General features: G+C 41.2%; 2 protein-coding genes across 6 annotated transcripts in view; both read left to right on the top strand.

The window, feature by feature from the left end:
• Positions 1-16,953, top strand: part of LOC140353991 (myosin IXB) — a 39,563-nt gene extending 22,610 nt beyond the window's left edge. Inside the window, exons 6-44 of one of the 5 annotated variants that reach the window (XM_072438793.1) lie at positions 440-502; positions 1,900-1,999; positions 2,357-2,457; positions 3,516-3,645; positions 3,961-4,050; positions 4,165-4,281; positions 4,358-4,492; positions 5,048-5,169; positions 5,255-5,396; positions 5,475-5,670; positions 5,747-5,822; positions 6,102-6,194; positions 7,176-7,289; positions 7,877-7,916; positions 7,994-8,116; positions 8,205-8,285; positions 8,376-8,486; positions 8,560-8,682; positions 8,778-8,927; positions 9,014-9,174; positions 9,568-10,596; positions 10,879-10,948; positions 11,028-11,113; positions 11,210-11,319; positions 11,536-11,717; positions 11,797-11,904; positions 11,974-12,147; positions 12,225-12,263; positions 12,340-12,451; positions 12,546-12,619; positions 12,688-12,880; positions 12,980-13,108; positions 13,207-13,312; positions 13,441-13,572; positions 13,664-13,787; positions 14,337-14,387; positions 14,766-14,881; positions 14,966-15,105; positions 15,513-16,953. In XM_072438793.1, the coding sequence (XP_072294894.1) occupies positions 440-502; positions 1,900-1,999; positions 2,357-2,457; positions 3,516-3,645; positions 3,961-4,050; positions 4,165-4,281; positions 4,358-4,492; positions 5,048-5,169; positions 5,255-5,396; positions 5,475-5,670; positions 5,747-5,822; positions 6,102-6,194; positions 7,176-7,289; positions 7,877-7,916; positions 7,994-8,116; positions 8,205-8,285; positions 8,376-8,486; positions 8,560-8,682; positions 8,778-8,927; positions 9,014-9,174; positions 9,568-10,596; positions 10,879-10,948; positions 11,028-11,113; positions 11,210-11,319; positions 11,536-11,717; positions 11,797-11,904; positions 11,974-12,147; positions 12,225-12,263; positions 12,340-12,451; positions 12,546-12,619; positions 12,688-12,880; positions 12,980-13,108; positions 13,207-13,312; positions 13,441-13,572; positions 13,664-13,787; positions 14,337-14,387; positions 14,766-14,881; positions 14,966-15,105; positions 15,513-16,000 (5,731 nt within the window). In that variant the 3' untranslated portion in view covers positions 16,001-16,953. The remainder of the gene's footprint in view (positions 1-439; positions 503-1,899; positions 2,000-2,356; positions 2,458-3,515; positions 3,646-3,960; positions 4,051-4,164; positions 4,282-4,357; positions 4,493-5,047; positions 5,170-5,254; positions 5,397-5,474; positions 5,671-5,746; positions 5,823-6,101; positions 6,195-7,175; positions 7,290-7,876; positions 7,917-7,993; positions 8,117-8,204; positions 8,286-8,375; positions 8,487-8,559; positions 8,683-8,777; positions 8,928-9,013; positions 9,175-9,567; positions 10,597-10,878; positions 10,949-11,027; positions 11,114-11,209; positions 11,320-11,535; positions 11,718-11,796; positions 11,905-11,973; positions 12,148-12,224; positions 12,264-12,339; positions 12,452-12,545; positions 12,620-12,687; positions 12,881-12,979; positions 13,109-13,206; positions 13,313-13,440; positions 13,573-13,663; positions 13,788-14,336; positions 14,388-14,765; positions 14,882-14,965; positions 15,106-15,512) is intronic. The other 4 variants (XM_072438794.1, XM_072438795.1, XM_072438796.1 and 1 more) reach the window with 4 other exon arrangements.
• A 1,076-nt stretch (positions 16,954-18,029) lies between these two features.
• use1 (unconventional SNARE in the ER 1 homolog (S. cerevisiae)) lies at positions 18,030-20,203 on the top strand. Its single transcript, XM_072438803.1, has 7 exons — positions 18,030-18,192; positions 18,383-18,432; positions 18,577-18,655; positions 18,751-18,913; positions 18,985-19,015; positions 19,099-19,261; positions 19,869-20,203. Exons 1-7 carry the CDS (start codon positions 18,076-18,078, stop codon positions 20,049-20,051), a joined length of 786 nt encoding a protein of 261 aa, XP_072294904.1. The 5' UTR covers positions 18,030-18,075; the 3' UTR covers positions 20,052-20,203.
• The last annotated feature ends 5,173 nt before the right edge of the window (positions 20,204-25,376 follow it).

The raw sequence follows: 25,376 nt of genomic DNA, 5'->3' as shown, positions 1-25,376 counted from the left end.
TAACAGGAACGGTGAATTCAGTGTAAAATGACCAAGACCAGTCTAATGTGCAGCTGTCTACTTCATTGTGCAAGCCTTTGTCAACATTTGGGACTTGACAAATGCCTGTGTGTTTCTTTTTTAGCAGTTCTCTATTGTTGGTATGTCACAAGGGCTCGTGTCATTGTTGTTTATGACAAGCAACACCAACGAAACAACAACGGCTAATTTGTAAGGTCTGATTTGGAAACCTTATCGTGGCTGAGTAAAGCACTGGCTGCCGTATGATTCACATTCACGAGATAAACATTTTATTGCCCTGAATATCTTTGCTGCATCTTTCTTATATGTGGAGCTCTTTCTCCCAGCAGACACACTTCTCCAAGTCTGTTTTAAGTGGAGTGATACCTGATTATTGATTGTTGCCTCTTCTCCCCTCCCTTTCTCCTTTTGTCTGTAGAGCTGTGGTGGAGAAGTATCTTCTTGAGAAGTCACGTCTCGTCTCCAGAGGGAAGAATGAGAGGTGAGCGGCAACAGCTGTGGATCTGACCTCTGACCTGCTGATCTGTTTAGGGCCTTTTAACCAAAATTAGTTATTTCTGAGAGCACACCAACATCCATCCATCCATAAATTTTCTTCCGCTTATCCGGGGCCGGGTCGCGGGGGCAGCAGTCTAAGCAGGGACTCCCAGACTTCCCTCTCCCCAGACACTTCTTCCAACTCCTCCAGGGGGATCCTGAGGTGTCCCCAAGCCAGCCGACACCTTAACGTGGTGGAAGGGTTTGAGCACCTGAATTATCCCAGGAGCTATGTAGTCGGGTGCTTTAAGCCCCTGGCAGGGTCTCCCAAGGCAAACAGGTCCTAGGTGACGGGTCATACCAAGAGCGGTTCAGAAGCCCCTTATGATGAGTACAAGAACAAGGGCACTTACGTCATCCGGATTGGCGTTACAGGGGCCCCATCCTGGAGCCAGGCCCGGGGTGGGTGTCTGGTGGCTGGGCCTTTCCCCCACTGGGCCCGGCCGGGCACAGCTAGAACGAGTGACGTGGGGCCGTCCTCCCGTGGACCCACCACCTGCAGGAGGGATCCGTAAGGGGCAGAGAGATCTGGGCGGCAGTCGACGGCAGGGGCCTCGACGACCAGATCTCCAAACACACACCAACATTCAACTATAAAATATTTGTACAAACATTCGAGTTACTAAGTGGGTGTATTAAGTAATATGCAATGTACGTAATATGTTGCTCATCCACACAGCTTCGTATGAATACAGCAGTGTTTTTAGTTTCTCAACTAGTTTTTATTGTACCCGTATTCTCAGTCACTTAAGTCAATAAATACTCTGAGCTTACATCAAGCACTTGGTCCTACGGCTTCTTAGTCATCAAGGTTTCCTGTTTAGGTTCTGGTGGAAAATGTACTTACCTTCCAAAAATGTGGGAGTATTCTTGGGTCTGCTCCTGTAGCCTGAGCATTGCCAATACATCTTCTGTGTCTAGCCACTGAGTAAGCCTATATGATGTCATTGTTTGTTCGTGATAAACCTGGAAACTCATTACGCTAGTCGACTTTTACAATACGGCTCTGTTGCCTGTCCTCCGACCGGCCTGATGATGCACGAGTGGAAAACTGATATTAACATCCAGATGATTGACAGCGTGCTGGGTTTAATACAAGGAAGACAAACACAAATATGTCCCGTAAAGTATATTGAACAAACTATGCAATCATTTTCACTTAAAAAAAAAAGTAACATTTAACATCCAAACACCATCTGATTGATTTTATTTGAGACTTATAATGATGAAAAATCGTATGTTAATTTGTGTGGGAAAAACTGTTTTGTCTTTACCTGGTCAAATGGCAAATGTATAATAAAAAGATATTGAGCAGCATCTAATTAGTGTGTTATTTTCTAGGAATTACCATGTGTTTTACTACCTGCTGTTGGGCGCGTCAGAGGCGGAGAGAAAAGAGTTTAAATTGTTGGCTCCTGAAGAATACTTCTACCTCAAGCAGGTAACATTTTGCCTTTTTAAAAACAAGTCACTGCAACTTTGAAATGCTCTTTGTTTTGTAATATCACCTCAGGGGTAGTTCAGCACATGAGACTAATGCTGCTAGTTGAATGAGGTGCTTTATGTTTCCAAGGTTCCCATGTGTAGCTTGTTAATTGAGTTTTTTTGTTTTTTTTTCTCTATATACATACATTCCTCTTTGTCCCAGAGTGATCCATCCTACAATAAGTTTCAAAGGTCCCATGGTTCAAATGTCCAGATGAATACTTTTGAAACCTTTTATAAATATATATGGTGTATGTATATATTTAACTTTTCAAACAAAGTATATTTATCTTTGCACAATATTTGTTTCCAGCAAAACTTTAAGATTGAAGATGAGGAGGACTTGCGACACGACTTTGAACGACTTCAGCAGGCCATGGAGATGGTGGGCTTTCTTCCATCCACAAAGAAACAGTGAGTGGTCACTCCATTAAAAAGTTAAAGGTGCACTATGGAACTTTTCTGGTGGATGGTCCATCACCTGCTTGTCTTCACTGAAATGTTATTGCTTTGCGTTTAATATGTCACAGTAGGGAATTAAACCTATCCATCTCCATGGAGACAATTAGGTGGCCAAGTTACAGGTCAAATCGGTAATTGAATTGAAATACAAGATGGATAAGATTAATTCCACACTGTGGAACATTCCTGGTAAAGGTATAACATCACCACAGAGACAAACCGGTATAAAAGTTATACAAATCACATTAGAACGATTCATTCTTTTATTCCTTCTTGTTCACCACCTACTGGTAATATGAAGCTGCTGGGCTTTTGAAATATAAACTGAAAGATATAACCCACTTATTTTCAGTCAAATCAATCATTCTGGGAAGAATCTGGACCGGTTTGTACTCCAAACCCACAGATTATAAATAAGCCTAAAATTCACAAAATATGAATAGGCCTTTTATAGGCATTCTGCCTGGGCTTTGTTTTACTTAACTAGAAGTATTTTGTGTTTAGCTTTGAAAATGTGAAATGTCAAGACCCAACAAATGCTCACTCTAGTGTCTATCATTCCTCCAGCTTTACTTCTCCTTATATTTACAATAACTAAAATCTGATTATCCTTTTGTACACGGCCTGTCAGTGCTTATAATTAAAGTAAATCAGACATCAGAGGACAAAACTACTGAGTCTCAGCATCACCAAGAGCCCAGCTATTTGTTTACACTTCAAAGGTTTAGAAGCAGTTTCAGTTTAATTTGGGGGTCATTTTAGTCTGGCTTTTAAGGGTAAATAGGCCGTCTTGATAAGGGGTAAAATAATATTGGCAGAAGAGTAGGAAAGCGTACAGGCCGAACATCAAAAGCTGCATGTGACTTCTGTCTCTGTGGCAGTTTGCAGGCCAGCGCTTTATAATGACTCTATTCAGCCTGGTTGTCTTTGAACACAGTGTAAACAGGTGACACGCCTGACGAGGATCTCTTTTCTTTCTCGTGTATCTTATGACCATATTGTTGTTGCAGGATCTTCTCCGTTCTGTCTGCCATTTTATATCTGGGGAACGTGACCTACATAAGGAAGGCAAACGGCCGGGAAGAGGGTTTGGAAGTAGGACCTCCGGATGTGTTGGCGACGCTCTCTGACCTGCTCAAGGTGATGCCCAAGTCTTAAATTATAATCATACATACAGACATACACTCATACATACACATACATACACACGTACACACACACACACACACACACACACATACACATACACATACATACACACGTACACAGACATGCACACATACACACATACACAGACATGCACACACACACACACACACACACACACGCTTTTCAAGGTACCCAAAGACACTTCAAATAGACAAGACAAAACATAGACAAACAATAAAGGTTTTGAAAAGATGGAGCATATGTCTGTATCGAGGTGGAAGCGTTACTCTTTGTTGACTTTCTTAGGTCAAAGAGGAATTGCTGGTTGAGGCTCTGACCAAGAGGAAAACCGTCACTGTCAATGACAAGTTGATCCTCCCCTACAGCCATTCAGAGGTAATAAATAATGATGTATTTTTAGCATTCAACTTCCTTAAAAATACAATACTACTATCTATTTTTAACTCTTATCTTTCATGTGTAACTCCATGTGTTTGGTTTTTCCCTCAGGCCATCACTGCCAGAGACTCTATGGCCAAGTCTCTGTACAGTGCCCTGTTCGACTGGATTGTTCTGCGCATTAATCATGCTCTGCTCAACAAGAAAGACATGGAGGAATCTGTCCCGGTAAGTTACTTCATAGCAAGCCGCACGCGTCATACAGTGCAATGGAATCCGTTCAAACTGTTTACCTTCTCACCAGTGTTTATCCATTGGAGTCTTGGACATTTTTGGCTTCGAGGACTTCGAGAACAACAGCTTTGAACAGTTTTGTATCAACTATGCAAACGAACAGCTTCAGTATTACTTCAACAATCACATCTTCAATCTGGAGCAGGTGACAACACCATTTTTGCGCATTTATTTCTTATGCAAAGTGTGTTCTGTGTTTGTTAAAAAAATGACTTCCAGAATCATGACCCATCTAAACAATTAAATGAAATGGGAGCCACGGGGTCCTTTCTTCTGAAATGAATACAATGGAAGTCTTTCAATTAGTATTATTATTGAGTTAATTCATTACGCTAGCAATTTCAAGTTGATTATATTTATACGTGTTGGCTGTGCTATTATTATTCAGTTCTAATCGAGGTTTCTGTCATCTCTAATCGTCAATGATATACTTAAATCGAGTGGTCTACAGCCAATCTTCAATCATTAAAAGCCGGACGAAGAATGTTTTTTATTGTTTAATGGCAAGGATTAAATGTCTGTATTTATCTTTATGAAAATGTATATTTCAAACCATTTTATTTGTTTTTTTATTTGACAAATAGAATATTGTGATCCATATGAGGAAGAAAATTATGATTTGTTTATTTGTCTTATAAGGTAAACAGGGGGATTTTTCGGAGCGTTTAGCTAAATATTATGTCTTGTGTGTATATTCCAGGAGGAGTACCAAGCAGAGGGCATCACCTGGCACAACATCGACTACACAGACAATGTGGGCTGTATTCACCTCATCAGTAAGAAGCCCACCGGCCTGCTTTACTTGCTGGACGAGGAGAGCAAGTATGACGACAACATTTAGTTTAATTTTACTTTATCCTCTGTAATTCTTAATAATTCATAATATTTTTTTGTTTCTATGTTCCAGTTTTCCACATGCCACCGAAGAAACATTATTGGCCAAATTCAAGCAGCAGCATCAGGGAAACAAGTACTTTGTGCCCACACCAGTCATGGAGCCAGCTTTTGTCATTCAACACTTTGCTGGGAGAGTAAAATACAAAATAAAGGTGGCACAATTACCATCACTATGCCATTATTCTGCCGCTGTTTATGTTGTGTACTAAATGCTCTTCCTCTCGTGCCAGGATTTCAGAGAAAAGAACACGGATCACATGCGACCAGACATTGTGGCCTTGTTGAGGAGCAGCGATCGGTCTTATGTCCGTCAGCTCATTGGGATGGACCCCGTTGCCATGTTTCGGTGGGGGATTCTGCGAGCCACGATCAGAGCCCTCGCTGCCTTCAATGAAGCCGGGCGAGCATGGGCCACCAAGACTTCAGGTACACGCTGCACTTCACGATTACCACGGCTCATTTCAGTCTTTGCTCTAATGGTTTTCTTCCGTTTTCCTGTTAGGTGTTGTTCGACCTGCATCCAGAACTCCTCTAGGAGAACTGCAGCGATCTAATACTCCGATTGAACGAATGTACAAGTAAGTGACGTGTGATTTGATGCATGGGTCATTTCTCTTTTGCCCGGATTTCAGAGGTTTGCCGTGTAGAGTGGCGTGTGATCCTTAAATAACTCTGAGTTCTATTTGTTAAAAGCATAATTGTGGTTTTGGATGTGGTGAGGTGGGACAATTCTTTTCAGATGCAAGGATGAGTTTAAAAGCAGTTCACTTTTCCTCATTTTGGTCCTGCACTTTCCCCTCTCCACTTTTTGGTGACCCCAGTGTGTGTGGTTTCTCCTCTTCCTCTCCCCTTCACAGAAGAGCTTCTATGCTCGATTTTTGCTTTGATCACTCTGAGGAGCGCCCTCTAGAGGCCTTTGAGGACATCTTTGCTAGCTATGAGAATAAGAAGTAAGTACTCTAAATTGGTGGTCAAATAAACAACATGAACAAAAGGGGCCAGGCAGAAGAAAAACGGCGGGGCACATTTTGGCCTAATTTTTCAATTACTCCCTAAAATGTGTCATTAAATTATCAGTGTAAGAAAGATTATCTTTTTGAATGTAAAAGATAGATTATATTAGACACTAATATACGTTTTAAATGTATGTTTTTTTTGTATGAGATACAATTCAACTGACAATATGAACTTATTTAGAATAAACCAATACTCACTTTCCTTTGCTTCGTACTTAAATGGCATGTTTTTTCTCAAAAAGTACAGCATATATTTTCTTCTGTTTGGCCTTTGAGTTTCATTGTTAACCAGGGTAAGTACAGACTGCATGAGCCAGCAGCAAAGACAAAAAGTCTCCCCATTAACCTCACCAAATCTATGCCAGTCCAATGCCAAACCAAATGGCAAAATAAAAAAAATTACACAATAACAGCTTACAGTCTCACAGCCGACCACAAGCCCAGCATGGAAAGAGACCACCAGTGACACTTTGCCTCTGCATGTTAACTACCTCCGTGGAGAGACCAAGGGTGTGAATACAGCTCGGTCAAGCCCCAGTTGCTTCTGTGTTCTTGTGTGTTTTCAGTTCTGGCTGGGATAAAGCAGCATGGTTGGGTGGTCACGTGTGTCTTTTGGCTTATCTAATTTAAACATGAATAGTCTGAGATAGGTTTTCTTAGTAATTATTCATAGATGAGTGGACTAAGAAAGCCATAGAAAACAAACCCCCAACTATCCTGCTGTATGTGTTTGTTTGTAATATAACAATGTTGGTGGTGGTGTTTTTTCTGGAAATAAGGTTCTACTACACATAACAATTTACTTCTTCCTCACGCCTCACCTTTTATTTGTATTTAAATTAATCCATGTCCCCCCTCCCCTTCTGCTCCTGGTTTGCTCCCCACTCCTGCCCACTTTGTATGTGGTTCACTCAGAGACATGCATGCACAGATCATCAGCTCCATTAAGAACTTGCAGCTGGATGCTGAGGACCCTCGAAAGCTGCTGCAGTCCTGGGGTCGCCTCCGTTTCCCCCGGCACGTTCTCCAGTGAGTCTGCAGTCAGACTTGTGTCAGCGACATAGACCAAAACACTCCCATTAACGCTTCTCATTTCAACCAGTCCATCGCTCTAGATTAGTCCATGTCACTTATTAAATAGACACTGCATTTTGAGCTTGGTTATTACTTAGTTTTAGTAGTTTCTATAGTTGTAATGCGCTGAATATATTTACTGCATGGCCATGTGTATTGGGCATGTACGATCCTTTGAACATAAAGGAATACATTCAGTTGTCTTTCAGCATGTCTTTATGTCTTTAATTTCCACCAGTTTCTGTAGAAAAGGCTGTTATAGATGTAGAAACCTTGATCTTTGAAGCACACCTCGCGGATCTGTGAGGTCATTTCAGCTCGTTAGACTCTGCAGCAACCTTCTCCATCTTTGCTCTAATGTCTTTTCGTACTCTCTTGCCCACATCGGCACCGAGCCCCTCACAGGTGCATCCTCTGATTCACTGACTGACAATGCATGAAGGCCGCACCGTGTCTGTACTAACCGGGCTTCACCTTCGTCGTTCACAAAATAAGTTCATCATTAACATCTTGGACTTACTTTTTATTTTCTGTTTGTGCAGAAAGAGCAAAAACACCAAACAGAAACAGATCATTCCCAAGGTCAGTTTGATAGCGATTTTTAATTAGTTATGGTGCCATGCGTTTTATTCATTATTGTTTTCTACCACTTTTTTCAGAGATTGTTGGATTCTCGGTCTCTGAAGTTTATTGTGAGTCTGACGCTACACGACCGCACTACCAAATCTCTCCTTCATCTGAACAAAAAGAAGAAGACTCCAAGCATCAGTGCACAATTTCAGGTACTACTAATGGATTATGAAGAAATAAAATAACTAAAGAAGGGGCCTTTATGTTTAGTTAATGTTATGTTTCTCAATTATATTCCAGACGTCTTTGACAAAGCTTTTAGAGACACTGAACAGGGCTGAACCTTTCTTTATTCGTTGTATTCGCTCCAATGCAGAAAAGGTAAAATGTTCGGCATGTTCTTGTAACGTAATACATTTTTAAAGTTAAGAGAAGTATTTTTGTATACATTAATTTGCTTTGGACTTGCAGAGAGAGATGTATCTAGATGAAACCTTAGTGGTTCAGCAGCTGCGATACACAGGGATGCTGGAGACCGTTCGAATCCGAAGGTCAGGATATGGAGCCAAGTATACGTTCCAGGTATGGGATATTGTTAGTTTCTTCAGTTCTGTTTCATTATGTTAATACTGGCATTTTATTTTTTTTTATTTAGGAGTTCTTTACGCATTTTAGAGTTTTGTTGCCCAAGAATGCCTCAGCATCAAAAGAAGTAATTTCAGCTCTGCTTGAGAAGATGGGTCTTGATCCCACCACCTACCAGATTGGAAAAACTAAGGTTTAATATTACATCTGACATGATATTCATTTCAACTTCATTATTTGGTATTTTCCCTTATTAATTGTGCATGGTGTACATTATGCTCTGACTAGGTGTTTTTGAAAGAGCTGGAACGACAACAACTTCAGGATACGCTACACAAAGACGTCATGCGTAAGATCATCTTCCTTCAATTCTGGGTCAAAGCTCGACTGCAGAGGAAAGACTTTCTGGACATGAGACATGCAGCTGTTGTAATACAGGTGAGAATTGTGGAAGTCATAGTTTAATGTCAGGCTGTACATCATATTCTGAGGAGTTTTTTTTTTTTTACACCCTATGTCTTCAGCGTTGTTGGCGGAGGTACTGTGAAGAGGAGCGGCGGAGACGAGCTGCCACTGCCATTCAGGCGTTGTGGAGAGGGCACCTACAGAGGAGCGAGTACAAACGCCAACGGAAAGGTGCCACCAAAATACAAGCCCTTGTCAGAGGTCACTCTGCACGCAGAAGGTAAATGTTGAAGCCTTCACTTTTTTTTACATGTAGTTGTATTTTTTTTTAATGGTGATTTTCATATTTTCTTGAAGAGATACCAGTAGATCACACTCATGGGTTTGATCAGTTTATTTCTGATGTAGTCTTGATTCGATCCCGTTCAATTCCCGGTTTAGTTCCCGGTTTAGTTCCTGGTTTAGTCCTGGTTTAACCTAGATTTTGAAGTGACATGTGTGCAAGTGTGAACCCACTCTTTGTAGAAGTCAGCAATTTAATTTGAAGTAAATGTTCCTACAGTATAACAACTTTGTATTTGAAATTTCACATGGCTCTGAAAGCGGTATGAAGAACAAGATGGTCCTTTTGTGGTTTTTTAAATAATTTTCAATCATTGCATTTGTATTTCAGGTGCGAATCCATGCGGGAAGAGAAACGCATAAAGGAGGATGAGGAAAGAGAAGCACAAAGAAAACTGGAGGAGGAAGAACAAAGGAGGAGGAGGGAGGAGGAGGAGCAGGAGATAAGGCGGAGGAGGTTTGAAGAAGAGGAGGCTCAGAGGGAAGCTGAAGAGGCGCGCAGAAGAGCTGTAGAGGAGATCACCAGAAGAGCTCAGGCTGCAGCGGAAGAAGCACGTAAAAAGCTCGAGGAAAAGAGGGTAAGATCAGAGCCTCAAACCAGAGAAGATCCTGATATAGAGCTAGTCACTGAGGAGGAACTAGATCAGACACAGGACTCGACTGAGGAGCTGGAGGATGGAGAGATCACAACAGGCTCACAGGACAAAGAACCTAAACAAACGGGAGGAAAAAAGCTGCCATTGTTCAGTCATTTAACAGAAATCAAAGGTACAGAAGCTGAGGCAGGACCCCAGCGGCAGGACAAGGAGGAGAATTTGAACAAGGGAACACTAGAAGATGCCGAACACCATCCGCTCCCTCAAGTGGCTCCTACAGACACCGATACCTTACCGACTGATGGTAACAGAAGGATTCAGGAGAAGAGAGAGAAGAGGAGAAGAAGGGGACTTGAACATAACCAGAGAGAGAGCGAACGAGCAGCCGCCTCCTCTTCACCGCCCGACAAGAAGGATCAGTCTACGGCTCCAAAGGTCAAAACTCCAGAGACTTCTAAGCTCAGAGAGAGAACTGACAGCAAAGAGATAGACCAGTATACGTTTGTGGTGCAGAAAATAAAAGAAGACAAAGGTGCTAAGAGAGAGGAAAAAGCCTCACCTCCGCAGGTTCTTCCTCCTGTTCGTCCCTCAACTTTACTCCTGCATTCCCTTGATCATGACAAAAACGGACTCGGTGAATCTGCTGGAGCGGTTAACCTGCAGCGACGCTCCGGGGCAATAAAAGAGAAACCTGAGAAATGGAAAGCAGGCAGAAGAAGTGATGACTTTGACACGGCAGGACGGAATGGAGCGTTTAAAAGACAGTACGTCTGTTTCACTATTTAAAATACACTACCCCTTTTTAAATTTGTGTTTTTATCTTTCTTTTGAAATATTACAACAGTAGCCAATAGTTTTTGTCAGTGCAGATATTTGGACGGTCAGCACCATACAGTAGACAATTATTAATCTAAGATAATGTGGGCAGTTAATGCATGAATATTTTCTTTGGCGACTAGAAACAGTATGGTGGCTGGTGGCCTTTTTGTCACGTGTCCGACAAAAAACGACATAGCCATAATTATTTGGTTTAACTGTGTTTTCAGAATGGAATCTTCATCTCTTGACAGCGTATCTCCAAGTTCAGAAGGAGCTGGTGCATTTTCTCCTCGTGAGGTAATACCACTATATATTAATAAATCATTTTGCGATTGACACACTACAAGTAAAGCTATCAAACTCTTGGTTCTTGTAGGCTAGTCACACAGGTTCGTTTAGACGGCGACATCAGGACTCTGGTCACCAGGATCCATCCCAGTCCATCCCATCTACACCAGACAGGTAAAGCTCTGGACTTGCCCTTGGTCAAATAGTGGCCAGTGATGTAGTGGCCAGTTTTGAGCAAAGTCATAATTCCATTGATTGTGTGGTCTTCAGGCCAGGTGGCTTTCTCAGCAAGATTTTGAAGAAACGACCCCAGAAAGAAGTCCAGACTCCTGATGATGGCGAGATCACACCTAGTTTCAGTGAGAAGTCATTTGGAGAAGGTATACAAATAAATCATTTGAAACAATTGAATTTTGTGTTGTTTTCCCAGTTATTAGTGATAAAATTGTACTTGCACTTTAGCTTTAGCTCAGTTGCTAAACTGCACTTCCAGCACAAGCATTCCCAGGACTGGGACGTTTAACAGTTTGTGTTCAGTGTAAATACTAACTAGTGCAGGCGAATACTTAACCACACAAATCTCTCTTTAACATCAGGATTTTCAGCTCGCCCCCTTTCTCAGCCACATGGGGATCGCTCAGGGAAAGCTTTAGGTCGCAATCCCACCATAAAAATCAGCCGTGCCACAAGAGTGTCTGAGCAGTGGAATGCCTCTCTGGATCGTGAAATCACAAATGCCAACGAACTGCGACACCTGGATGAATTCTTGGGCAATCAGGTATTTACCTTAGTTGCTCAGATCATCTTTTCTTTCACCAAACCTTAAACGTCATTTAAAAGTCATTTTTCAACTGTAGGTAAATGACTTCCGCTCTAGAGGGAAATCTCTCTCTGACACTGAAGCGATCTTTGTAACTGCTACAATGCAATTCAGAGAGAACATCAAAGCCATGTATTCCCTTTCGGTAAGTCTTCTTTGGGACAAACTAAGAGTCAGAGGTTTCTGTCATAACTTACCATTTTTGCCCTACCAGAAACCCACGATTGGTTACAAGGACCTGATGACGAGCTACAAAAACAAAGTGTTTCACCTGGCGGATGACAAGCAAAAGGCAGAAGTCCAGCTGGTGGTGAACCTGTTCCAGTCTGTGTTGGATGGGTTTATCAGAGGAGAGATGAAGAAGGAGGAGGCGGCGGAGCCGGTCAAGGTATTGCTTCACTTCCACCCTCAGGATTTTTTTACTGTTGGATTGCATTAGTATTTTCTTTTTTTCTGTTGTTTTAGCCAAAAGCAAGGAAAAAACGGCGAAAAAAGGATAAAAGTGTAAGTGAGGAAAAAATATATTTGCTTTTTCTTTTCTTTTTTATTGGGTTGTAATGTAATTGTGTTAATTTATCAGATGGAGAGCCCCTTGGACCATGTTTTTGTCAACTATCAGGTCAACATTATGCAGTCATGTGACCAGTGTACGTCATACATCTGGGGCATGGAGAAGGCCTACATGTGCAGCAGTGAGTTGACATATTTTAACATCCTTTATTTATCATTGGCTTTTAGTTGGGGTGAATTATGCTGTATCATTAACTTCTTGTATTTTTTTGGCAGGTTGTAAAATGGTGTGCCACAAAAAGTGTCTCAACAAAATAGTCACAGACTGCTACACGTTCTGTGCCAAAAAGGTGCGCTTGGCTACATTTATCCGTTGTTTTGTTTTCGTTGTTACTAATGACTTCTGGACTTTGCTCAGGGGGATGAGGAGGCTGGCGGTCTACACTTCGGCGTACACGTGGGGCACCTGGTGAACGAAAAAAGCCCCGTGCCGATGGTGCTGGAGATGATGCTGGAGCACGTGGAAATGCACGGTCTTTACACGGAAGGCATCTACCGCAAATCGGGCTCTGCCAATCGAATGAAAGAGCTGCACCAACGCCTTGAAACAGGTGAAGGCTGTTTATCCAACCTCCCAGAGCCTTTTGTGAGCATCATCTCTGTTGAAGTGTCCACTTATCGTACTGATTTGATCCGCTTACAACATTTAGATCCTCACCTGGTTTGCCTTGAAGATTATCCCATCCACACAGTGACCGGGCTGGTGAAACAGTGGCTGAGGGAATTGCCCGACCCACTCATGACCTTCACCCATTACAATGACTTCCTGCACGCCGTCGGTTAGTCGGTTATCTCAAGCGTTATGGCAATATCCTCAGAAATTGTTCGAAAGAGTGTAACTGTGGATGCACTTTTGACATATGCTTTATTTTCTTAGAACTCCCAGAGAAACTAGAACAACTCCATACAATTTACAAAGAGTTGGAGGAGCTTCCCACAGCAAACTTCAATACACTAGAGAGGCTTGTCTTTCATCTGGTCAGGTGTGTATTTTAGTGCATTGAATGTAATGTTTTTTTTAAATGTAGGAATAACCGCTTATTTTACACATTGCATATTCCTTTTGCTTCGTTTGATTCATTATTCTTTTTATATAATTACTTCTGTTCAGAGTGTGTAAAGAGGAGGCTCACAACCGGATGTCTCCCAATTCCTTGGCCATAGTCTTTGCTCCGTGTATCCTGCGCTGCCCCGACAGCGCGGATCCACTGCTCAGCATGAAGGATGTCGCCAAGACGACCATGTAAGAACGAACCGCTTCCATCGACGGAGACAGGTGCCGTTCACAGTAGTAGTAGTAGTAATAGTAATGTTGTGACCTCCTTTTTATGAAGGTGTGTGGAGATGCTTATTACTGAGCAGATCCGACGATACAATGAGAAGATGGAGGAAATTGAGCAGCTGGAATATGCAGAGACTTTGGCGGTAAACCAGCTTAAACTGAAAAGACAAAACACGGTGAGAACTTCTTCTGTCTTGCTTACTATTGTCACTGAATTGAATTTTAGTGTTACGGTTATTGTGAAAAGAAACATCACGATACAATTATTCACGTTTATTGACACATAACAAAACTTTTATTCTGCTGCATTACTGTCCCAACGTGTCCAGCCTTATGAATTGAAACTTTGTGAATGCAAAAGTAAGGTTATGGTGATATCAATAGCCAGATAAAAAGCACTATATATTTACTGTACTTTTGGTAAAACAGATTGAATTGAAATGATTTAGTTTTGCTTCTAAAATGTCACAATTTTTCATTTTTGGTTTGTGTGAATCTATTGTGCCCCTGAATAATAATAATCTTGAAAAATGCAAAATTTAAAATACTTGATTGTCGATCATTTGTTTAATCGACAATCGAGTATTTTCAATTTGGCATTTTTCAAGAGGTCACAGAGAAATATGTATTTTGTTACATTTTCCCTTGAGCCAAAAGTCCAGTTGTAGATTCTGTTGTTGATGAGGTCGCGTGGGTAACGGGCAATGTTCCTTGTCTTTCTTTAGCACTTCTGGCATTTACCTCTCAGGTTCTCAGCTCCTTACAAAGGAGTGGTGGTATGTATCCCTCGTGTAGTTCAGTTGCTGTAGTGACATAGAACTCAGCCCTTCATTGGCATTTCTTGTTTCTTGTTTTTTTCCATCAGAATTTCTTCATTACTAACTGGTAGTAAATGCATGCTGCCTAAGGTTGTGCTTGGGTTATGCTGTTTTAAGGTTTCCATTCACTGTGTGCTCTATTGAGACATTGTATTGCTTATGTTTAGTGAAGTAGACATTGTTTAATTATATATTGTTTTGTGATGCATGACCACCTACTGTGTTTTCCTTACTAACAGAGATTGGTTTTGGTAGCAGGGTCTAAAACATGGTGAAAACTTTCTATTGTTTAATCATAAAGAATTAAATGATCTTTTTATTTTTTTTTACATTTAGGTTCATGAGAAAGTCAGCTCTGATCTCAGTGTTGTACCGGAAAATGAGCCTCTAGATTCAGAAACGGAAGCTGAGAAGAACCTGGTTGAGCGGATTAAGTCCATCAAACAAGAAAAGTATGGTTTGATCGGTTTACATTCACCAATAGTTTACATATCTGGTCAATATGTTTTTCTAATGATTTGGTTGGTCATTTGAAGAGAGGATTTGGCTTGTCGACTTCCTGAGATGGAGCAACCTGGTTCAGACCAGGAGAATTTGGACTCCGAGGCCTCCTTGAGCTCAGAAAGTCTGTTGGATGAGCAGCAGCGCTCTTCTGCTCACAGCTCAGAGCCTGAAGGTTAGTATTTGGTTCACTTTCAAACTCTTCCTTTCTTTCTTGCTCTCACCTGTGGTTTCTGACCAAACCACGTTGGCTTGGGCCCTTGCCTTCTTTTGTGGTGCAGGTCTGGACCAGTGATGGTGATGGGGGCGGTGATGTCTGCTCTCTAACAAAGCAGGTTGGACAAACCCTAACCTTCCATAACCTTTTGATTGTGTATGCTTCTGTGCATTAGGCTGCAACGCCATTGTATGCATGAAAATGCGTGTGCGCCACAGAGGCATACTCAGTCCATTTCACACTGTAAAACTAATTTGTAGACTTCATTTTACTAAATGTTACTGTAGGTTCATTGGGCTTCTTTATTGACTTGCTGAATAATTAAATTAACATAATTCAAGTAAACCTAATGAATCTTTTTTCAGGGCACCTGTCTAAGAGATGTAAGCCGGTTTGTCCTCCCAAACCCTCTGATCTGACCCTGCGACCCAAATTCTCAACGCTGTCCATTTCCATCAAAGGCCTCAGCCCCATCAGCCCCACAGGCTCTTCTCCAGTGTCTAGCTGCACATCTACTTCTTCTGACTCGTCCTCCACCTCCCGACGTTCATTGAAACGACGCAATCCCGTAATTCCAGTCACAGTTCAACTGCCTCCTGGTGTTGTGTCAAGACCTGCTCGGAGCACAATGCCAGAGAGTCCGAAACAAACGTACAAGTCCTTGATCCGGACAAGAGGACATTCTGGTAGCAGGAAAGAGTCTACTCAGTCCTTGTACATTGACAGCTCTGAGTGTGACCACCTGCATTTATCCACTGCCCCCCCCTCCTCCCCCAGACACCAGCAAGAAAATCAGAATGGCCAGAGACGTTTTTCAGACCCTGACCTGCCCTACACAGATGATAATCTTTAAAAGCACAGTATTGTGACAAATAACTTTCTGTGGCAACAGCCTTGGGTTTACCGGAGGAAGGAACTACCATGAAAAATGAACGTTATGAGCGAAGCAGAAACCATTCTGTTTCTCTTGCCTGAACGACTCATCAGCAGACAACTAAATTGTTTCCATGTTTGATCATAATAAAACTGGACTACTTGTTGCCAAGCACCTTTTCTATTATTTTAATATATTGTTATGTCATGTTGATGAGTCCTGTCTGAACAGGCTATATTGCTGTTAGCCTAAATGGACCAGAAAACCTTTCTTTCACCTGATAGGTTTTTTATGCTAACTCTGATTTAGCAGGTTCCCGTCGCACTTTTGTAGTTCTTAGTTCTAATGAGCATGTGACTAACATGCTCGCTGACATGTTAGCTAGTGCCTTGATATGTACAGTATGCTGAAAATTTTTTTTTGTAATTATTGCAGAACATTTTTGTGGAGCGTGTTATTGTAAGTAACTTTGCCTCACTGATTTGGACTGAAACGAGACAGTACAAAAAGGACCTCGCATTTACAAGGACTATTGTGCTGCTGCTTTCAAAACTCCTTTACATTAGTTTATTTTTTAACTTGTTGCACAACAGTAAATGGGAAGACATTTCCTTTTATTATAGCAAAGGGAAATGAGATCGGCATCTTCCACTTTTTTCTTTTTAAAAACATTTTTTGGCTCATGTGCCATGTGATTACCTCTGTTTGACTATCATATTCCACACTCACAATTAAAATGGGACATAATTGAAAGCAGAAGCCAACCCTGGGATGTATGTATTGTAATTCTAACGTTCCATTCTACATCTGTTGATTGTTGTATGTATTATGAAAACAATGTGGTTTATGTGTATCAATGAGTGAATGGTTGGGACTGAATGAAAAAGGTAGCTGTGTTTAGACATGCTAATACAAAACGTGATGCTCCTCAATGTGTTCTTTGTGTTTAATTGAATTTCGATTATAACCCTGTCAAATGTAAAATGTTGTAAAGTCTAATTTCTTCTAGATACACAGGAAAATTGTTAACAGCTAAGCACATGTATAAAGATCTACATACCCCTAAAACTTGGTTAAAGAAATTTAAACTTGGATTAATACATTTGGTTTGGTATTGCTGTCCACATTTAAGACACTTCAAGTATAACAAATATGAACATGTCAATTTACAAGTGCACTCACTGAGTTAGGTGATGTTAGAATTTGGTTCAATCCAAAACAAAATTTAGTCATGTCAAGTGGAAAGGTGGGACTCATAGTAAGCATTGAACAAGCCTATTAAAACATGTTTGTAACTTAATTGTGTTCATGTTTATGGTGATTATTGGCAGTGAACTTGTTGGTTTGATTGGTCTTTTATTCACATACATTTTTAATGGTGCTCCATGTAACTTTTCTGATGAGGGATTTGCAATGGACTACATGGAGATGTTATTGCTTTGCCTGAATTGTTCCACTGTATGGTATTAAATCTGTCTCCCAAGGAGATGAGCAGGAGATGGCACCAGGCCACGTGTAGATGTGACCTCGATCACAGTAGTACAAATGCATGTTTTTGTTGGCAATTTTGAAATTGACAAAAAATAAAAGAAGCATAACGCTATACTGTGGAACATTCCAGACAAACATCTCCATGGAGATGAGCAGCTGGCAAACCCTCTACCAGATTATTATCATTAATAATTATTAAAACAAGGTAAACAAAATATGGAATTAATACGGGAACAAAATATTTTGGAATTAAATCACGTTGGAAAATGTATTTGATTTTATTTAATCTTCAAAAGCATACAGGCTTACAAAAAGGTCAGCATTTTAAAGAGAGCAGGTACATTTTTAACTAGCCATTGCGAGCGACGCGTGATGTCACGTCATAACGATGATGTCACTGACGATGACCGGGGGATACAGAAAGTAAAAGCAAGAATCAGACGATTATCGACAAAAGTCAATAAAACACTCAATAAACTACAAGTCTCAGGATTCAGACCCTACGAAACGGCACGAATGGAACGCGCCTACGTCATAACACAGCGACAACCGTGGCGCAGCTCATGACGTCATCGTCAAACATGGCTTCAAGATTAGAAATAAATTTTATTAGATTGCTTTCTCGTTGTGAATCTATTGCTTCAGACAAACGGGGGGAGACGGAATGGAGACTCGAGAAGGTAAACTGCACATGTGTCTAGTTTATTATCAAATGTGTGTTGTTATCAGCCGCTAACAGCCTCCATTGCGTTAGCCACGTCGTCACCTACTAAACACTCTTTTACAGTTCTGTTTCTCAGTTTCTTTGTGTTGTTGATAATAAAAACGCTGTCGACCTCAAATATCAATGTAGATGTCATTGTCTCATAGTATGTGGCTGCCTTGGCGGAGATGTTGGTTTCACTGAGGAAAACCCCAAGGTAATGTTACAGTTTGATTTACTGATTTCGCATTATTCACTTTATATTGTCTGGATGAAAGAATGTCGCTCATACCTTTGCACTTATGACTTGGATGTGCATGTGTACAAGTTTAATATCAAAATTGTACTGTTTATCTCGAAGCAAACCAACACCAGAAGTTCTGACAGAATATTCAAGAAAAGTAGATTTTTTAAAAGGACTTCTTGAGGCTGAGAAACTGGTGAGTACCGTACACTACAACCCGAATCTCTTTTCCATCTTTTAAATGTCACTTGTTTTTTAATCCTCATACACACGTTTACATTGTATGTCCAGTCTTCACCTGCTGAAAAAGCATTAGCCAATCAGTTTCTTGCTCCTGGACGAACACCAACTATTGCAAATGAGAGGATGTCTGCAAGTAAAACGGTCCACATGCAGAGCAAAGCCCGGTGCACCAGGGAGATGAGGGCAGAGCTGCTCTCTTCGCCTCAAAAAGGTTTGTTATTATTCAGATTTTAGAGTAGACCCCGTCTTGTCTTGGATGTAATACTGAAATTATTTTTATAGGCTCAATTGAAACCGAATTGCGAAACAGAAGGTATGATAAGTCAAAATATTTTTTTATACAAAATTAATTGATATCATAAAAAATATGTGTTCTTTGTAAAAACATCTTTTTAGAGGTCTGCCGGTGGATGAGGGTCAGTCTGCTGGGGAGCTTGATGCTGTTCTTCAGCACCATCATAACCTTCAAGAGAAACTGGCAGAAGACATGCTCAATCTGGCCAGAAACCTGAAAAATAACACACTGGCTGCACAGAACATTATCCGCCAGGACAACCAGGTGACTAAGTCAAATCTTCCTTCTGTCCACAAGATGGCGATATAATACAAGTCAAACAAATGTCGATCTAATCCATGTAAAGATTTCAAAGGTATAGTTTATTTTTAAAGCTTTGATATTATTTTCAACTGTGAAATAAGGAAGTAGGTATTTAAACTCATTCCTAGCGCTCACAAATCCTTTGGTACCTCCATTAGTATTCACATGCATCAGTATTTCTAACCCAACTAGCGACAGCTTTAATTCAGCTTTTTCAGACAAAAGTGAAGCAGAGTGATATCCCAATCAGCTCTTATCCCAAAGTGTCAGGGCTCTTTCTTACAAGTTTGAATTGATCAAATGTTTAATATTCAGATGAAGAGCATGTAGAGGTCAGCTTTTTTCATAAAGTTCTGCTTTTACAGCTCACTTTCTGGGGAGGAAAACTAATGTTACTTTGATTATCATGAGGGGGGGAGTTAGGTACCTCAGCTTTAAGCTGAAGGGGTTTTGCCACCAAAAGCTTTAACTTTCAAACAAAACGTTTTAATAAACCAGTAAATAATGACTAGATGGGCTAACCTAATGTTTGTGATCAATAACATGATTGCTTATTTCTTTTATACAGACTTTGAGTCAGTCCATGCGTCAGGCTGATCTGAACTTTGAAAAGCTTAAGACGGAGTCTGAACGACTGGAGCAACACACAAAGAAATCTGTGAACTGGTTCCTATGGCTCATGCTCATCCTCGTGTCTTTCACATTCATCAGTATGATCCTCTTCATCAGAATCTTCCCCAGACTTAGATGATGACTACTGATTGGTGCTGGACTCTTCCACTACTATAATATCTTAACAAGAACTACATAACACACTTGCATTACCAATAAGAAGTAGCCTTGCACTGAGTGGATGGACAGACCCAGAAAAGAAGAATAAAATCCGATCCACTAGAATAATTACCTTGTCTTAACCTCTATATATGTGATTCTCTAAATGGTTTTTAACTAGTTATTTTTGAGAGTAAATAAAATGATAATTGGCTTTACTGTACACAAACTCTTAATGCAACTACCAAAAATCTATAATTGTATTAATTTAATAAATGAGAGTCAAATAGCTGTATAAAATCAAATTGTCAATGCCCTGAGCTCTCAGCAACAATAACATCCTAATGTTTTTGTTTGTTCACCTGTAAATGAAAAATATGTAATCTAGTTTAGATTACATATTTAGTATTAGTCATATTAGTCTTTTGACCATGTTTGGTATTTAATGATGACCTTTTATCACAGATTACCATAGATGGAACAATTCTTAAGACAGTCCTGTGAATCTGTATGAAGTGTGTCTGATTAAAGTGCTTATTTGTTTTGTTAGTGTAACATTGAATCATTTCATTTATTTTTAAGTTTTGTTGTGCTCTGATGTTGCGTGACTCTTTTATAACATTTGCACAGATGTTTATGGGGCCCTATTCACATATTGTATGAATAGGACTTTAGTTTTAATTCAAGGTATGTTTGAGTTTATAGATAATCACCATGGTAACAGACTGCCGATGGCCTCTCTGCTCTGAGTAGAATTCATAGATGATCCTGTAAGACTGACACACGGTGCAGTAGCGGCTTCTCTCCAGTGAGCATCAGTCTGAGCCTGGGCCTGAACCACACACTGACCTCCATGGCCCGCATGCGTTGCTGGCTGACTGAGCCATAAATGTTGAACACTACTGTATTCTTTTTTGATAAGTAATCGGAGTCTTGAAAATTCGACTTTGACCATTGCACAGTATTCACGCGGTACTGTCCAGTGACCATACAGCAGTAAACGTGTTATGACCTAAACTAAAATCCGGGTTTAAAAAGATCTTCAAAGAAAGAGTAGAATCCTCATGCATTCCTGGTGTGTGTTTGAGGCTTGTGCTGCAGCCCTGCTTGTCCGGGCTTGCAGCGCTGCTGGTCTTTCTCTGTCTTTTGGCCCTCTTCGCTCTTAGCTGGGCTCAGGTCTATCTCACTGTGTATTTTGAAATCCCTGGGGGGCATTCTGCTTACTGAAGCTGAGGTATGAAGATCATTATATCCCTCAATTTAACAGCTTCAGTTTGCACCTCCATTCTCAGGGCTTCGTTAATGCCAATACTTCTATTGATTCAGCGTTTTCTAAGATAGTTGTATAATACAAATGACAGCAACATTTGCGATACAAAAATACAACTTGTATTTTTGTATTGCAAATGTTGCTGTCATTTGCTAGCATTTATTCCTTTTTCAGAAAATATTGACCAAAATTACAAAGAATAATCCATACAGTTTACCTATGCAATCCTTCTTGGTCTCTTTATGCAAAAAAGGGAGTACAAAAAGAATATATTTTATAGTAAATTGTCAAACCCATTAGGCAGACACCACTAACAGTGATCAATAGAGAAATGATCCCTCAACCTTTGAGCTGAATCTCTCCGACATGATTTTTGTTTCAATAAAAACTAGTATAAATAGTATCTATACTTGAAATAAGCGCAATACACTGTAGGAGATTTCTGACTCCCAGATGATGTCCCAGGCTGATTGACTGGGGGCTGTTTGTGCAGAGGGTAATGTGCAGTTTGACAAAGCCATAAGTTGAAAACACAGCACACCTCTTGGGCCTCATCTCCTCTTCTCCTACAGGAGGCCCTGACCAGCGCAGCAGGTGCAGCGGCCCCTCCAGCGGCACTGCAGCGGCCCTCCAGCGGCCCTCCTGCGGCACTGCAGCGGCCCCTCCAGCAGCACTGCAGCGGCCCCTCCAGCGGCACTGCAGCGGCACTGCAGCGGCCCCTCCAGCGGCACTGCAGCGGCCCCTCCAGCAGCCCCTCCAGCGGCCCCTCCAGCAGCCCCTCCAGCGGCCCCTCCAGCGGCCCCTCCAGCAGCCCCTCCAGCGGCACTGCAGCGGCACTGCAGCGGCCCCTCCAGCGGCACTGCAGCGGCCCCTCCAGCGGCCCCTCCAGCGGCACTGCAGCGGCCCCTCCAGCGGCACTGCAGCGGCCCCTCCAGCGGCACTGCAGCGGCCCCTCCAGCGGCCCCTCCAGCGGCACTGCAGCGGCCCCTCCAGCGGCCCCTCCAGCGGCACTGCAGCGGCACTGCAGCGGCCTCTCCAGCGGCACTTCAGCGGCCCCTCCAGCGGCCCCTCCAGCGGCACTGCAGCGGCCCCTCCAGCGGCACTGCAGCGGCCCCTCCAGCGGCCCCTCCAGCGGCACTGCAGCGGCCACTCCAGCGGCACTGCAGCGTCCCCTCAGCGGCCCCTCCAGCGGCACTGCAGCGGCCCCTCCAGCGGCACTGCAGCGGCCCCTCCAGCGGCACTGCAGCGGCCCTCCTGCGGCACTGCAGCGGCCCCTCCAGCGGCCCCTCCAGCGGCACTGCAGCGGCCCCTCCAGCGGCACTGCAGCGGCCCCTCCAGCGGCCCCTCCAGCGGCACTGCAGCTTTGTTTGAGGAGCAGATAAGACAACAAGCCGTTTATTTTCCAAACAAAATTTGACAAAAGCAAAGAATCTAAAACTCCATAGAAAATAGAATATGTGTTGGTCCAATATGGTTGACATGTGTTGGGTTTAAAAATAGAGTTGACAAAAGAGACGGACCCTGGACTAAAGTGTCATCACAAGTGAAGACGAGACCAAGGTTTGTCTCAAGGAAACTTTGAACGTCATTCATCGCATATTTTGTCCACTGCTGGTATGTCAAGGGCAAACAGATGCTCTGTGATCCATTTCTTATTACTGCTACATTCTTAACAATCATGCCACTCCAAAATATTTGGGATGACAATCCGTAATTCCCACTACTTGTTATGGATAGCATTGATGCACTTTTAATTTTTCTAACGGACATTCCCAGTAAATTACAAATGTTCAAAATAACATAGTGTGAATGTGCTGTTGACTAATTATGCTGTTGAAATTACATTAAACCATTGTAAATTTCACATGAATACAGATCTAATTATCTTGGACGTTCTTTGATTTGATTGGGAGAATTAAAGGTGTACATGTTTGTTTCAATGGTCTAGACATATTCCACACATTCCTAAACCTTTCCGTTCACCCTGATTATTCACCCTAATGCATTATTAAGTGCTTTTCACAAGTTTCAGAGGCCAGAGTGGACTTTGACCCTTATGGTAATGCTAAAATAAAATAACTGGCTAACAGCTACTTCCTGGCTTGTGGAGGATGAAACGCTATAATTAGATTCAGATTTTGAGAGCCGCTTTTACAATATTTGGACTGAGGCCAAAACAAATTGTACTTTAGTACATGAACAATCTGTTACACCCTCTTTAATATATCAATTTATTTATTATAGCAGGTAAAAAAGAATGTTTATGTGGAATAAGAAAACAGTTATACAGCCTTTTACACCAGCTTCACTCTGATCAGAGGTGGAGCAGCAAAGTACCAAAGTAAAAGTACATTTTATTATCAAGTTAATTAAAGTAGAAACTTTTATGTTTACTCTACTACATCCTGAAGTAAGTATGGACGTATTTGAAAGTACTTTCCACTCCAGTACATTTTTTAACTAAACTGAAAAGTATTTTTAAATTATTTTTTCTATCCTTTAAATGTAGCCCTGCTGAAATGGGTGAGGAGTTGTTGTGTTTTAGCACATTAACAGTGACATCTTGTCTACTTTTTTCAAAGTCAAAGCTTTGAAGGAACAAAAATAGCTTATTTAAAGATAAAAATTACCAGGGAAATTGCTCCTTTATCAAGATTTGACATTTTAATAGTTTAATAGTTTATAGCTTTTTAATAGTTTTTACTTCTTATTTATTACAAGCAACCTAAATTGCTAAAGTGCTACAGATACACTTTGAGCTGTTTTTTGGTCTTGTATCTGTACTTTTATTTCAGTAATAAAATTGTGCTCTTCTTCGATCACCATCTCTATCTGAATGTGCATTTTGTCAAATTGAATGCTAAATGACAACAAACAGTGTTGGTCAGTAATGTAAAGTAAACCGATATCAAATTACTTTTGAAATTAAGTAATCAAAGTAGTAATCAGATTACATTTAGAAGGAGTAGTCAGTTATAAGATTACTTTTCACAAAGTAATCTGACAAACACTGAACTTCTTATAGTTGAATGAGAATAGGTGTAAGGTCATGAGGAGGATGTCCTCAGGCTGCAGTCACATATAGAACTTTGGGAAATGTACTGTCTTGGGACGGAAAACAATGAAGCCAACAAACACTAGATATATTTTTCCAAACCGGTGACAGGGCAACCAATCATACATGTGTGTGGGAAATGTGTAGTTGTGGGAACAGACCAAGTGGGAACAGACCAATTTACGAAAAGTTTTTTTTTAATTACTTACAGAAACACCTTTAATGAAGTTTATATCTGCATATTTGCAATTTTACAATTATTGTATTGTGTATTGATGCCATGAGGTGGAGAAATAATTTAACTGTATGGGTTTCTTGTGCTTATCAAACATTATTCAGTAAAGTGTCGGTAGTGTTATTTGTGAATCTTTTTGAATGTCTACTCTTACTTAAGATAGTATCTCATTACACAACACCCACAGACAGCTTTAGCTCTCTTCACCGCTGCAGATAAGGAGTAGCAGCCCTGTAAATGTTGGTGGGTGTGTAATTGATGAAGTCCTCTTTGATCCCTGGAGCAGAAGTGGTTCTCACCTCGGATGTACTGTTTGCCGTGTCCAGGATGGGCGGCGTTTCCTCTGTAAACACTAATACAATACTCCCACGAGGAGCCAGAAGTCATCAACTATTTCCCCTTTCACTCATTTGTCCCGGAGTGAAAAAAGATTTGCACTCTGAGCTGCAACACGTTTATTTATTTTTAGGTTAGTTTAAGAGATAGGAATAAAGCACTAAGCTGAACATAAAGCATTAAGCAATGAAATAAAAGTCAACATAAGCGTGGAAATCAAATAATGACTTTCCCTGATAGCATTAGTCCATGTCTCCATATCTGTTCCGTTATTGTTTTAGTTTCATCTTTTCTTACAAGACCTTTTTGGATTTCATTTCAGAGTTGGGGGTAACGTGTTAGCTGGTAAGAGTTCTCAAATATAGGGGGGTTAGGGGTTAGGGGGGAGAGTTAGGGTGAGGGGTTAGGG

This window comes from Eucyclogobius newberryi, unplaced genomic scaffold (assembly GCF_026437365.1).
Source record: "Eucyclogobius newberryi isolate DKJ021-1_F unplaced genomic scaffold, fEucNew1.0.hap1 SCAF_9, whole genome shotgun sequence".
Taxonomy (NCBI): Eukaryota; Metazoa; Chordata; class Actinopteri; order Gobiiformes; family Gobiidae; genus Eucyclogobius; species Eucyclogobius newberryi.
This window is presented reverse-complemented; position numbering and strand designations above follow the sequence as displayed.

Bases quoted from the DNA above. Each gene is read 5' to 3' on its own strand.
- use1 (XM_072438803.1), top strand. From the start codon at position 18,076: ATGACGTCATCGTCAAACATGGCTTCAAGATTAGAAATAAATTTTATT. The intron at 18,433-18,576 runs GTAATGTTACAG...TTTATCTCGAAG, and splicing joins TCACTGAGGAAAACCCCAAG to CAAACCAACACCAGAAGTTC. The intron at 18,656-18,750 runs GTGAGTACCGTA...TTGTATGTCCAG, and splicing joins TTCTTGAGGCTGAGAAACTG to TCTTCACCTGCTGAAAAAGC.